The sequence below is a fragment of the Ovis aries genome, chromosome 8 (assembly GCF_016772045.2).
Source record: "Ovis aries strain OAR_USU_Benz2616 breed Rambouillet chromosome 8, ARS-UI_Ramb_v3.0, whole genome shotgun sequence".
In the NCBI taxonomy this organism is placed as follows: domain Eukaryota; kingdom Metazoa; phylum Chordata; class Mammalia; order Artiodactyla; family Bovidae; genus Ovis; species Ovis aries.
Window position 1 is genome coordinate 89,321,934 of NC_056061.1, and position 14,888 is coordinate 89,336,821.

The window sequence follows — 14,888 nt, forward strand, 5'->3', positions numbered from 1 at the left end:
AGGGGGAGGATAAAGGCGAGATACCGGACAGCCCTGCCCCACGGACGCAACGGCCCCGGTCAGGGACCCCTCCCACCAGTGATCCCCTCACAGCCTGGGCCCGTCATCAGCTCCACTGCTGGCAGCCCTGCTCGGAGGCTCTCACACATACAGGAAGCACCCGAGCAGAGCCTTGCTCTTCCACGGGGTCTGCTCTGGGACCCGGCCCACCCCAGCCGCAGGGCTGACATGCGACAGGCCCGCCGGCGCAGAAGGCCACCGGACCCCGGTGTGTGGCGGAAGCAGACGCTGACGAGCCCGGACGCTGTATTATGTGGTGACGGCCGTGGACGGCTCTGATGGCCTCAGACCTTCTAAAGACGGCCACCTGCCCAGCGTCAGAGGCACAGGCACCCCGGCGCCCCGGCCCTGGAGGCAGTGTCTCTGGGCGTGGCTCCCCTCTCTGTGGGAGGTGGGGGCTTGTCACGGCGCTGGGCTGCCGGGGGCAGGGGTCTCTGCCCTGCAGTTGCCCTACGTGGGCTGCACTCCGGTTTCACCAGCATCTGGGTAACTGAGTGACTCGCCTCCTCTGGAGAAACCTCCACCTTTTCATCTGTAAAATGGGAGCGCAGGCCCTACAGAGCAGACACTGCTCCTCTCCACGGCCAGTCCTCATCTCGGACGTGTGAAGGCACACGTGGTGTGGGGAGACAGGAACGGCCCTTTCCGTGCTCTCTGAACATTCCTGCTGAGGACGGATGCTCACAGGCCTTCCCACTTGACTTGCCCATCTCCATGGCTGTGTTTTATAAAGAACATTGGTTGAAAACATGAAATAAACAGGGGTTCACTTGGTCGTAAACAGTGTACAGCATCGACGACTATCAACAGCAGCGTTTATGTGTTTTCCTGGGGGCTTTACACATAAGACGACCCAGGCGACGCCAGTGGGAAGCCCGTAGTCTGTCGTGATCGGCGTGTGTGCAGCTCTGACATGTGAGTCGTGCGTGTTTCGTGCTTTCCCTGCTCAGCCGTGTCCGACTCTTTGTGACCCCACGGACGGTCGCCCACCAGGCTCCTCTGTCCATGAGATTTCCCAGGCAAGAGTGCTGGAGTGGGTGTACTTCCTTCTCCGGGGGACCCACTTTCCTTCTCCGGGGGACCCACTTTCCTTCTCCAGGGGATCCACTTTCCTTCTCCGCGGGATCTCTCTGACCCAGGGACGGAACCTGCATCTCCTGCACTGGAGGTGGATTCATCACTGCTGAGCCACCAGGGAAGTCCCCTTATCCACAGACTAGAAGAGCGAGAACCATGGGGAGCGGGGAGGAAGCTGCCCAGGCCACAGGACCCTGCACCATTCAAGATGCTCCAGGAAGCTGTGCTGACCAGTGAAACCGTCCCCTTGATCTGGGACCAGTAACGGGACAGAGAACCACAAATGAGCCAGGATGAGCTTAAAGCAAACGGCATGTGAGAGGAGGAGCTGGAGAGGCAGGTGTGAGGGTCCCGGAGACCAAGCCCCCAGACCAGGCCCAGACCAGCCGACCGTCACCCCCCAGGACCTGCCGTCTTAGGGAAGGGAGCGCAGGGAGGAGAGGAGAAAAGCAGGATAAAACAGGAAAGCGGAGAGAACGACAGGAAAAACAGAGAAGAGGTGAACACAGCTTCCCCCGACCGGATGCTCAAGCTCCAGACAGACTGAGGTCTCCCCTCGCTGGAGTGGCACCACGGGCCGCCCCCTGCAAGCACGCAGCGAGGGAGCAGGCACACGGGAGCACCCGGGCGTGAGCGAGGTCACGAGCAAGATCAAGTAACGGGACAGAGGGCGTCCGCTCCGCAGGACGGGACGCTCCGGTGAGGGAAGGTGGAAAGCCGAGCAGAAATAAAGGGGAACGAGACTGGGCCCAAACGGAGATAAAATGAGAAAACTGACTGTTCTAGAAATCAGCCTCTCAGTTTCACATCAGATAAAATAAGAAGAGGTGGCAAAAAGGCTTATAAACGTCATGCACGCCTTTGAAAATCCATCACCCAAAGTGACCAGCCGGTTTGGCTCCCAAATAGGACCGGGCATCATTTTGAAAAGAGAGCCGTGGCCCCTCCCGAGGGCTCCTTCATGACGCAAGCCGGGGTACTTACTAGCAATGCCCCGTAGACTCTGGAGAAGGCTTGTCGCAGGCGGGAGAGCATGTCCCCTCTTGGGAAGGGAGGTCAGCTGTGCTGGGGAGCCACACAGCCTCCCCCTCAGGCATGTAGGCTCTGACTCCTCCACGTGGCACAGAGTGAACCTCCAAGAGACGTTTGTAAACATTCAGGCCAGTTCTCGGCGGGCATCACCCCAGAGATGGGGGGGCGGGGTAGCGATGGCACGGCCCTGCTTCCTCAGGGCAAGGGTAAGTCAGAACCGCGTTTAGTAACTGACTTAATCGAGCGGCCCGGGGTCATCTGCTTAATATAGGGCCTGCTCTTTCCACGGGGTGGCCAGCTCGCCAAGGCTGGCCACCTGCTCTGCTGCCAGCCTGTCCGTCCTGAGCGAGCCACTGGCGTACAGCCAAGGGGGCGGGCAGCTCGGGGCGGGGGGCACTGGTCCCACTACCGCGTCCAGTGTCCAGGTCCCTCCTCTCACCCAGGAGGCTGCAAAGCGGCCACTAAGGAAGGGATTCTCAACATCGCTGTAGATACTGTTTCTAGGCATCTTTTTCTCCGAGACACTAATCTTGTCATTTTGAAACCGACCTCCTTGCACCCTGGGGAGCGCCTCCTCCGAAGAAATGTAACACGGCAAGGACTTAGCCAAGAGGCCACACAGCTCAACCACGAAGCCACGGAGGATTCCCTGTTCCTTGTGTCCAGGCTGCCCTCCTGAGTCTCCGAGAGCAGAGCCTCTCTCCAGACCTGTGGCTACAAGCATCTAATTGTTCACAAAATGTCCCCAGCAGTTTTGTAACGATATGGGTTTTAAAAAGCCCAAACCTACACCATTAGCATTGCACTCACCGCCCTTGGACGGGACACGGTGGGCTAATTCAACCTCACGGTATTCTGTTTCCTGGTTAGCACAGCAGGTCCACCAATTTGAAATCTCAGCCACAGCCGCGGTGCTTTGCCAAGAACAGCTTAATCGGTGCTAGCAATTTCAGGAGAAAGCGGCAAAATAAAAGCAATTCAAGAGGGAGGGGACATATGTATTCCTATGGCTGATTCTTGTTGATGTTTGGCAGAAACCAACACAATTCTGTACAGCAATTATCCTTCAGTCAAAAAAATAAAGAAATTTAAGAGAGACAATAAAGGAACTCACACAACAGCTCCTCCTGACGCCGGGATAAGGGATCTGCGTCACTCCCCTGGGCGTCTGCTTCCAGCCTTCCCCACCTGCTCTTCCCCAAACTTCCCTGGGAAGGCTGCTGGTGGGAGCAGACTGGGTCTCTTTTTTCAGGTCATGCTGTGTGCCGTGTTGGATCTCGCTCCCCCAGCAAGGGTGAAACCTGTGCCCCTGCATTGGGAGCAGAGAGTCTTGACCACTGGATCATCGGGGAAGTCCCCAGATGGGAGTTTCAGAAACAATTCTCTTTTCCTTCTCATTAGGACCACAGGAAGCTGCAGCGCCTAAGCTGTGCACTGAGAATGCCTCCTGGGAGCTACCTCCCTTGCACTCCGTCACCCTTCCCACTTCATACGCCCTGGACGCGTCTGACCTCAAGGCTCGTCCTCCTCGACACACCGTCTCCCCCAGCCTCTGCTCGGAGGGACCTCTCCCGCCCCCTCCCTCATCAGCTTCCCCTCGGCGACTCACGGAGTCTCGTGCGGCCACAGGCCCTTGGCTCTGTCTCCCCGAGGGGCACGTCTCTCTGAATCTGCTAAACGTCCAGTTGCTTTCTAACCACAGGTCACCTCACCAAGCAAAATGGGCAAAGCCCTGTCATCACCCACGTTATCAGCCTCGGTTTACAGCCCTGGGAGCACCTATCCACAGGCCGACGTCTCGGCTCTGCATGTTGGTTAAAACCTGCTTTCCCACTTACGTCACTGCAGGAACAGCCGGACATTCTGAAGGTTGCTCATCTTCCCGCGTTACGCTGTGGGCCACGAGGTTGGGGCCACAGCTTTGTCTGGACTGACACCCTGATCTTGCACGCAGGCTTCAATTCATGTGAACTGAGACCAATATTTATAAATTCAAAGACTGTAAGTATTAACTTCCTGAGGAAGTAAAGAACATGATTTTACCGAGTTGCGGACGGAACTCAGCGGCTAGACCGCAGACAGCACGCTCATCAGAGGCGCGGCCTCGGAGGGGAGTGAGTCTACCATCAGAGCTAAGACAGGTCAACTCCGTGTCACAGGAGAAAGGCTGTCCTCCGGAGGGGCCATCAGTCGCAGACTCCGCGTCATGCACGACACAGCTTTTCTTCTCAACTATCCCCCTTAGTTGCTCAAGATTTCTTCACGGAAGAAACAAAGAAGTAGAAAAAGTGACACGCGGCAGGGGAAATCAAAGAACCCGGGTTTTGCGTAGAAGGATACAAAGCTCATTTCCTGTGATTACAATTCAGAAAAGCTGGCAGCTTCTGACCTCTTTTCTATAATCCGATTAACCTACAGCATGCCTTTCTGCTTTAAGGTGTGAATTTTCTCCACTCAAGGAAAAACAAGAGGAGGATGGAATAAATTATGAGACTAGGAAATGCAACTGATTAAAAAATGGAAGAGCTTGGCATCTCTTCCTCAGGGAACATTTGTTTTAGGGATCTACTTTCCATTCTTCTAACTGCTGTCTTCAGAAGAACTTTAATTTTGGATATAATTTTCAGCTTTTGGAAGAATTTTGGCTCGTGTTTGTCACGATTGAGGAATCGGAAGTTAATTTTACATAAGAGATGAGCGCTGCGTCTGGAAAGAACCACACGCATCTCTCAAATAATTAGGGTAAACTCAACCTAAATAACAGACACAAACACCCCTCACACTTACAGGATCTTTAGCTAGAGGAGCCAGAGCAGGTGTTGCTCACGCATAGTCTGCAGGCAGGGTGGGTCAAGGTCAGTTTCTCTTTCCAGAAGACCCGCGGTCAGCATCCCCCACCACCTGGCCTCTAGACAAGCAAACGGCGTCTAGACACTTGCAAGCTGCCTGTGGAACACAGCGGCTGTGCTGGGGGCACATGTTTTATAAAATGCAGGTTCTCCGCTGGAGCTGGGACTGACGACGCGGGAACATAGCATAAAAGCTGCAGTGGACCCAGGCAAACGTCGCCAGCACATGGCGGTTCCAAGTCCCCGCACTGGACACCGACGAGGGAGGGCAGGGCAGGATGCAGAGGCGTGCTCTTCTGGCCCCACGCGGTCCCCCTTGGTCCTATTCGGTCACGTGTTCAGTCGTGAAAGCGTCTATGTCACAGGGGCCTCCTGGATCTTTGTCAGAGGAAACAAGCAGAGACGGTCCGGCACGCCCGCCCTGAGGCCGCCCACCTCTGTCCCCGCCTGCAGGGCCAGCCTCCCCACTCCACTCCCTGCTCGTCCACCAGGCTGCCGGCGCCTTTCTCTTCATTACAGTGAAGTTCCGTGCACACCGCGGCGTATTTCATGTTTTAGGAATTTAACGCGTGTTTCTCCACACAAGGGTATCTTTACTAGGATTGCCTTTGGGCGGAGGGGTGGTGAGGGGTTAGTGCTCTGGGCTTCCCAGGTGGCGCTAGTGGTAAAGAACCCGCCTGCCAGTGCAGGAGACATAGAGATGCAGGTTCGATCCCTGGGCCGGGAAGATCCCCTGGAGGAGGGCATGGCAGCCCACTCCAGCATTCTTGTCTGGGGAATCATGGACAGAGGAGCCTGGTGGGCTACAGTCCGTGGGGCCGCAGAGAGTTGGACACGCCTGAGTGACTGAGCACCTCGCGCTCTGGTTACAAAGATTGCAAGGTTTTGCGCATTCGATCCCAACACCGCATTTCCCCAAATCCTTGCTATTTTCAGCGGATGATTTTGCACGATTCAAGGTTTCTCAAGAACACGTGTAACTTTACAGAGACATAATCCATTCTGGAAAACTTCAAAGGCAAAATAGCCCATTGCATTCAGCGGCTCACTGACTCCAGTTATGCTGGTGGATGTATGGAGTTACAATTCAAGTGCCTAAAATATATTCACTTTTTAATAGTTCGTGTTTGTTACTAAGACTCTGAGGAGTTTGTAGCGATTCACTTGTCTAGACCCTTAGGTGCAACTGCTACACTTCTGATGCACTGTTTAGCCCTTAGGAACAAACCTTTCTGCCTGAATGGGAGCCGCTTCAGTTTCCCCTGCAAGACCATCACCTCTGAAAAGTGGGTATTCTGATCTCTTCAGGTCATTTCTCACTGTGTCTGATCACGGCTTCTGTTTCTGCTGTTCTATCCCATTCCCCCTAGAACATCTAAAATCCTGAAGCTCACACTGGCTTCCCAGGGGTCCCTCCCACCCGCTTTCACTGAAGCCCGAGTCTAGGCTGAGCCAGACCCTCCTCTGCGCAGCATCTATGCAGCTTCCTATGCTGAGCCTCTGGGAAGCACGTCAGTGTGACTTAGGGCAGAGTCAGCACCTCTTACCGTGTCCCCTGCCCCAACAGTGGTGCCCAGCCAGCCGCGCAAGCCAAGAGCAAGCAGACATCTTGACCTTCCGGGCCATCCTCCCCACCCCCCGCCCCGTCTATCACCAACCCCCACCAGTCTCCCTCTAAGCCATTCTCCAATGACTCACTGCCCTTTGTCTCCACCGCCACCCACCCTCCTGACACAGGCTGCTGTCTCTAGGACATGGGCCCCTGCAGAAACCGCTCACTGGACCCTCCAGATGCAGTGGCCAGAACCACCCCAAAGAAATGGCCCTCTGAGCATGTCACTGTTAGGGGACACACACTGACTGAAGCCGCCCCCTGGTCAGGCACCATGTCACCATCTGCACGAGCTGTTTTACGACAGGAGGTCCTGGAAAGGAACATGGAACTAATAAGATCCCACCAACCAAGAGAGTTCACGAAAAGTCAAAAGGAGACAACACATGTCCGACCACCTCCCAGAATCCTCCTCTCTGGCATCCATCTTGGCTGAACAAGGCGTGTGCCACCAGGAAGGACTCTGAGTCAGAATGATTGGCTGAAGACAACCCGTAAACTAATCCCATCACCATAAAACCCGAGACTGCGAGCCTCGTGGCAGAGCAGTCCTCCTGGGTTTCCTCACTCTCCTGCTCTGCGCCCAGGTGCCCTTTCCCAATAAAATCTCTTGCTTTGTAAGCACATGTGTCTCCTTGGACAATTCATTTCCGAGTGTTAGACAAGAGCCCAGTTTCAGGCCCTGGAAGGGGTCCCCCTTCCTGCACCACCCTCCACCTAAGCTCCTTCAGAAAACTCGGAGTGGAAGAAAACATCTTCAATGTGGCCACGTTCCCAAAACATCGAGCAGATTTCACACTTGGTGGAAAAACTTAAAATCAGAATCAAGCATTCTCATTAACATGACAACTGTTTAACAAAAGTCCTTACAACACAGTGAGACAAAAGGCGAGGGGGAGGGTGGGGGGAAGGAGCTGGAGGGGAGGGGGGTTAGAAAAGACAGGAGTGGTGGATGATTTGGAAGGGGGGAGTTGAAAGAATTCGCAGATTCTTACGGGCAGATGACATGATCCTAACCACAGAAATTCCAATAGAACAGAAGGGCTTGAAACTAATCAAAGTCCAAAAAGATTGAGGGATATAAAATCTGCTTAAAAATCTATAGCATTTTTCTAGGCCTACAATAAACAAAGTCTTTACCAAACTTATATGTCAAAATTTTATCAGTTACTTTTTCCATGTCAGTAATCAGATGATGTACTTATCCTACCTAATGTTATTTTACTTAATGTAAAAGACAGGAATCAATCAGGAAATAGAAAACTTATGAAAACAGTTTGGAGCAAGAGAAATCTACATGACTAGAAAGCATGACCTTCTCATGAACTGAAGACATCCTCAACTCACTAGATGTTCAAGCTGGTTTAGAAAAGGCAGAGGAACCAGAAATCAAATTGCCAACATCTGCTGGATCATCGAAAAGGCAAGAGAGTTCCAGAAAAACACCTATTTCTGCTTTATTGACTATGCCAAAGCCTTTGACCGTGTGGATCACAATAAACTGTGGAAAATTCTGAAAGAGATGGGAATACCAGACCACCTGACCTGCCTCTTGAGAAACCTATATGCAGGTCAGGAGGCAATAGTTAGAACTGGACATGGAACAACAGACTGGTTCCAAATAGGAAAAGGAGTACGTCAAGGCTGTATATTGTCACCCTGCTTATTTGACTTATATGCAGAGTGCATCATGAGAAACACTGGGCTGGAAGAAGCACAAGCTGTAATCAAGATTGCCGGGAGAAAGATCAATAACCTCAGATATGCAGATGACACCACCCTTATGGCAGAAAGTGAAGAGGAACTAAAAGCCTCTTGATGAAAGTGAAAGAGGAGAGTGAAAAAGTTGGCTTAAAGCTCAACATTCAGAAAACTAAGATCATGGCATCCGGTCCCATCACTTCATGGCAAATAGATGGGAAACAGTGGAAACAGTGGCAGACTTTATTTTGGGGGGTTCCAAAATCACTGCAGATGGTGATTGCAGCCATGAAATTAGAAGACGCTTGCTCCTTGGAAGGAAAGTTATGACCAGCCTAGATAGCATATTCAAAAGCAGAGACATTACTTTGCCAACAAAGGTCTGTCTAGTCAAGGCTATAGTTTTCCAGTAGTCATGTATGGATGTGAGAGTTGGACTGTGAAGAAGGCTGAGCGCCAAACAATTGATGCTTTTGAACTGTGGTGTTGGAGAAGACTCTTGAGAGTTCCCTGGACTGCAAGGAGATCCAACCAGTCCATCCTAAAGGAGATCAGTCCTGGGATTTCTTTGGAAGGAATGATGCTAAAGCTGAAACTCCAGTACTTTGGCCACCTCATTGCGAAGAGTTGACTCATTGGAAAAGACTGTGATGCTGGGAGGGATTGGGGGCAGGAGGAGAAGGGGAAGACAGAGGATGAGATGGCTGGATGGCATCACTGACTCGATGGACATGAGTTTGAGTGAACTCTGGGAGTTGGTGATGGACAGGGAGGCCTGGCGTGCTGCGATTCATGGGGTCGCAAAGAGTCGGACACGACTGAGCGACTGAACTGAACTCAACTCAACTCACTATACAGAGAGTTTGACATTTCTTGTCATGAGAAAAAATAAGGAAAGGAGAAAAAAATCAGGAAAAAAATAAGATAAGGAGATGTCACTTTACAACCATCATATAAAATTTTAATGTGTAACTGCACCAGGAGTTGGTGAGCACACAACTCGTCACAGTCATGCACAGGCCCCCATGTCGCCAGGGCCTGTGAACTGGACCTTATCAAGTGAGGGTGAGGTCTTCAGGGTGGGTCCTGATCCAACAGGACTGGAGCCTCTTTCTGAACGTTTTCTTCCTCACTTGGCTCCGTCGGGCCTGAGCTGCAGCACCTGGGATCCTCACTGAGTCACGTGGGACCTTTCACCGTGGCTCACGGGCGCTCTCACTGTGGCCCACAGTTTCAGTGGCCGCAGCGCCCGGCCTTAGCTGCTCCCCGGCACGTGGGATCTCAGTTCCCCAACCAGGAATGGAACCCGTGTCCCCTGCATTGCAAGGCAAATTCTTAACCACTGGACCAGGAGGGAATCCCTAGACTGGAGTCCTTCTTACAAGCAGAGAGACACAGAAGGAGGACGCCCGTGTGACCACAGGGGCAGAGACCCCAGGGATGCCTGGAACATGGGGCCGAGGAACGTGGGGACAGAAGCTGGAGGGCGCCGGGAAGGTCCCCTCCAGGTGGCTCAGGACGCTTGGACCTACCAACACCCTGACTTTGGACCTAAGCTCCAGAACTTCGAGACAATCAATTTCTTTTGTTTTAAGCCAATTTAAAACAAATGTTTGTGAATATGGGGATAAATAAAGAACTTCATGCCGCTCTTCTGGTATACTGCTGTACCGTCTCTGGAGAACATCCTAGCAGTAAAGAAAGTTAAGCATTAGTACAACCTATGGGCCACCCACCCCATGCTGTGCTGCCTGGAGACCCTCCCCGGATGTCTAAGGATAGGATACAGGGGCAAGGGGTCAACTGCTCAGGTAGGCGGAAGTGAAAGCAAAACTCTGTGATACCTACAGGCGGAAACGAACAGGACACACACCTAAGAACAGAGGGTGCAGAAGAGTGTGTTCCCACGGTAAGCAGGGGGTCAGCTCAGGGGGAGAAACGGTAAAAGGCGCTCAGTCGTGTCTGATTCTTTGCAACCCCAGGGACTGTAGCCCACCAGACTCCTCCATCCATGGGATTCTCCAGGCAAGAATACTGGAGTGGACAGCCATTCCCTCCTCCAGGGGATCTTCAGGGATTGAACCTGGGTCTCCTGCATTGCAGGCAGATTCTGAGCCACCACGGAAGTCCTGGGGAAACTGGGAAAATCACATCAAACCCAACAGTGGGCTTGTCTGGACCATCATGGGAGAGAGCCTCGATTGTAGTAGTGAAACTCTGCGTATGAAGTGCTTCAAAATAGCTGAAAGATTAATCGGCAATCTGTAGAATTATTGAAGGGGTGATGATAGCCATTCAAATGCCTACGTTTAATTTAGGGATTGAGTATTGCTCTAAGTGGAACAACGTCTAAGATAATCTGCAACCAGCGTCCAGGAATAAGGAGATGCTCCAGAAAAGCTGAGGATAAAGGAGCTGCAACCAGCGTCCAGGAATAAGGAGATGCTCCAGAAAAGCTGAGGATAAGGGATGCTCAGGAAAGCGAATTAGTGGGAAGAGAGTGAGGAAACTCGGTCTTGCCATCTATCAGCTTATAAAATGTTTCCAACAAGCAGGCTGTGTCATCTCTTTGTACAGATGGGGAGGTGACTTCTCTGAAACCAGAGGGCAGGACTGGAACCCAGTTCTGTCTCACTCAGAGAGCTGCAGCTCAGGAAGAAGAGAGCAAGCAGTTTCCAAAATGCAGCATTATTCTTGATCAGGAAATGTTGATGATTTACTGCAAAAAAGGTAAACAGTAGCTTCTAGAAATCATTTCAGTGGAGTGGTAAGGGACAAAGCTGGGTGATGGGTAGACTGTGATGAAGACATGACAGGAGAATTCAAATCATCTTGACTTACATTAAAAGTTAGTGAATGTCTGGGCACATTTAAAGTGATGGAAACATACAGAATAAATATGTTAACAGAAACAAGGCAACTAGAAGGACAAAAAAGAATCAAGTGGACGAAAGAATTATCTAATTATTATTGCTCATCATCTTTAAAGAAGATAATTTTTCTTGCTAACCTTGCACAACCACAGAGGGAAAAAAGGACAATATTCCCTAGGGTAATTGCATCTATGTATTTACAGTTAAATCATATTTAGTTCAGTAAAAATGTTTGTGTTCTTTATTGGATCTGGAGAAAAGCTAGTTTAACTCAGTATTTTTTTTTTTGTCATGACTAATTCTGTTGGAAACATATAGGATTAAACGTGATATCAAATAACAGAGAGGAATCACTTTTAAGAATAGTTACTTGGATTTTGGACTTTTCTGGTGGCTCAGACGGGTCTGCCTACAATGCGGGAGACCTGGGTTCAATCCCTGAGTCGGGAAGATCCCCTCAAGAAGGAAATGGCTACCCACTCCAGTACTCTTGCCTGAAAAATCCCATGGACGGAGGAGCCTGGTAGGTTACAGTCCATGGGTTCCAAAAGAGTCGGACACGACTGAGTGACTTCACTCACTCAATTGGATTTTACACAGAAAATCTCCATCTCTCAAAAAGCTAAGCTGTACCTAGTAATCTCCTTTATTAGGATGTTGTAAATAGGAGGTTAAAAAGATGTTGCCGCTAAGTCGCTTCAGTTGTGTCCAACTCTGTGTGACCTCATAGATGGCAGCCCACCAGGCTCCCCCGTCCCTGGGATTCTCCAGGCAAGAACACTGGAGTGGGTTGCCATTTCCTTCTCCAGTGCATGAAAATGAAAAGTGAAAGTGAAGACGCTCAGTCGTGTCCAACTCTTAGTGACCCCATGGACTGCAGCCTACCAGGGTCCTCCGCCCATGTGATTTTCCAGGCAAGAGTACTGGAGTGGGTTCCCATTGATGCTAAAAAAAAAAATAGGTTCCATGTAAGCAAAGACTCTCGCTCACAGCTCCTATTTTCCCGTCTTGTTGTTTTGGCAGAAAGCTGGGAATACAGAAGATGTCGGGTGACGTCCTATAGATGGAACATTGTAACATTCTCACTAGAAGTGCCACTGATCAGCTGTGTGCTCTGGGAACCCAGGCAGACCTGTGCTGCTACCGGGCAAGAATACTGGAGTGGGCTGCCATTCCGTTCTCCAGGGGATCTTCCTGACCCGGGGATTGAACCTGGCTGTCCTGCGTTGCAGGCAGATTCTTTGCCATTTGAGCCAGCAGGAAGGCCCCTGCTTCAGTGATTACCAGTTGCTAATTTGCTCTACGGTTTCACCACAAGGGCTTCCTTTCCATAACAATGGAAATCTTTACGTTTTCAACTTTCACCACAAATTGGAATAGGCGACTTCTGAACCGAAGTCCCCACCACTGATGTTCATAAGCAAGTAATGAAGACAGGATCAATGGTACCACCAAATTAAAATGTCCTGAGTTCTGCAGCTTAAGCCAAGCTAATGATGTGGGCAGCTTGGAGAAATGAGAGACAGTCCTGAGCCACTCGGTCTGCAGCCTTCATTGAGAAAAGGAGGGGCTGGGGTTACGCATGTGGAAGCCGGCAGTCTAGACTGGGGTCACCCCTGAACCTGCCACATGGACGTCATCGAGCTGCATGAAGGCTGTCACCTCTTACTTAAACCTGGGCACAAATCAGACTCAGGCCTCCCTGGTTATCATCAGGGCACAATGGGATGACACCTGTGGGGTGCCTGTCAAGCTGGGTACAAGTGTGACAAAGCTCTACTTCCATTAAACGGAGGAGTAAGAACCATGCTCCTAGAGGCCGGAAATGAAGACAGGCACATACTTGGGGATAAATACGCGACAGAGAAGGGGAAGCTGCTTGAGACTGCTTTGTATTTTACCTTAATCTCCAATCACGTTTCCATTTCTAACCATGGCTATTCTTTATATCACCTTGTTCTCAAGAAAGTAAGAATCTCAAATGAAACTTAAGAGCCTGATGTGCAGTTGGGTTAAGAGGGTCGGTAAACATCAAAGAACAAAAGAGAGGAAAGGGTGACTCGAAGCCTGGCCCGCCGCTTGGGGAGCTGTGTGGAACCTTTCAGGTCCCCACCACCCCCTGGATCGACAGACGCACAGCAGGCCCGCTATCCTCCAGAATGGACTGAATCACCATCGAGCAGCATTTTTCAAGTAAACACTTCAGTTTCTGCATCTGCCTCTGACTCATCACAGCTGAAAGCAAATTAGGGGTTAAAAAGGCCCGCATCGTGCACACAACGACCCTGATTTTCCAAATGGAAGGATATCTTTAAACATTTGAGAGGTCTTCAATTTTCATATATGCCACATTCTATATTTAACCAGATTTGACAGTGCAATGTTCAAAATACCCATGGAATACTAATGAAATCAGTGCAACTTAACTTTAATCATGTTTATGTCTAAAATCACCATGACCACGCCGTGCCTATTTCTCCCTTCCTTACCAATCTCTTGATTTACTGCCGTAAAGATACTCTGCTGGGACCATCACGGGCAAGCCAACTGAAAAATGTACAACTTGAATCTCTGAACATCTGAAAGGTCCAGTCCAATTTTGCTTTTAATGTTCAGCCTTGTTTCAAATCTGGGGAATTAAAGGTAAGACTTTAGCCATAATCCCTGAGGCTTGCTGGGGCTTTCAATCAGCAGTACGGGACAGATGTCCTGAGACACCAGCCTCAGCACCATGGCAGTTCCCCCAACAGCACACACTGTGTTCTGTTCTCTTCATACACATGCTTCTGAAACATGCACATAGCCTTGAGTGTGCGTGTGTGTGTGTGTGTGCATGCTCACAGTCACACACAGTCTCTCTACCGCTTCCTGAAAGTACACGCACCCCATCTTAGACTTCCGGGAAGACTGAACACGTGTTCTTGTCTCTTTTCCTCCCATCTGTTGTTGTTTCTCAGTTGCTCAGTCGGATCTGACTCTGTGACCCCAGGGACTGTAGCCCTCCAGGCTCCTCTGTCCATGGGATTCTGCAGGCAGGAACACTGGAGCGGCTTGCCATTCCCTTCTCCAGGGGATCTTCCCGACCCAGGGATCGAACCCGAGTCTCCTGCATTGCAGGCAGATTCTTTACCACATGAGCCTCCAGGAAGTCCATTGGGAAGAAAAGCATTAATCAAATGGTCACACATGTGCACACACAAAGAAAGGAATTAGAGAGTGAATAAATGCAGAGAAAAGAAATACCTGGAATTTAAAACAGAAAAGCAACAGAGGTAATCAATGAGGAAACAGCTGTGTTTTTTAAAGGAACGATAAAATTGACGAACCTCCTACAACACCACAAAAAATAAGAGAAGGGAACACACGGATGGCCACTACTGGGAATGAATGAGGGGCATCACTACAGACCCTGCAGGCAGGGAAACAGTAACTGGCAGATCCCAGGGACAACTCGCAGACACAGACTGGACAGCCCCCAAAGGCCCAGGAGGCTCAAGGAGGAGGCCTCGGGTCACCAGTGCAGGGAATTCTGGGCCCCAGGCACCTAAGCGTGGTCTAGAAGGGAGGGTGCACATGCCTAGGGAAGGGCAAGGCCAGCCAGCACAGTCTGGACGGGCCTCCCAGCACCCAGCACCAGAGGGGCCTCCTCTTGTCTAGGTCTAAAGACTGTACTGATGGAAGACG

The 14,888-nt window shown here is 50.9% G+C and overlaps 1 protein-coding gene across 5 annotated transcripts in view; it reads right to left on the minus strand.

The window, feature by feature from the left end:
• RPS6KA2 (ribosomal protein S6 kinase A2) overlaps positions 1 to 14,888 on the minus strand; it is a 331,417-nt gene that overhangs the window by 215,723 nt on the left and 100,806 nt on the right. Inside the window, exon 1 of one of the 5 annotated variants that reach the window (XM_027972655.3) lies at positions 4,008 to 4,450. The exons of 3 other annotated variants lie outside the window; for them this stretch is intronic. In XM_027972655.3, coding sequence (XP_027828456.1) covers positions 4,008 to 4,031 — 24 coding nt within the window. In that variant the 5' untranslated portion in view covers positions 4,032 to 4,450. Of the gene's footprint in view, positions 1 to 2,121; positions 3,892 to 4,007; positions 4,451 to 14,888 lie in introns of those variants that run through there. One more of the 5 variants, XM_027972654.3, reaches the window with a different exon arrangement.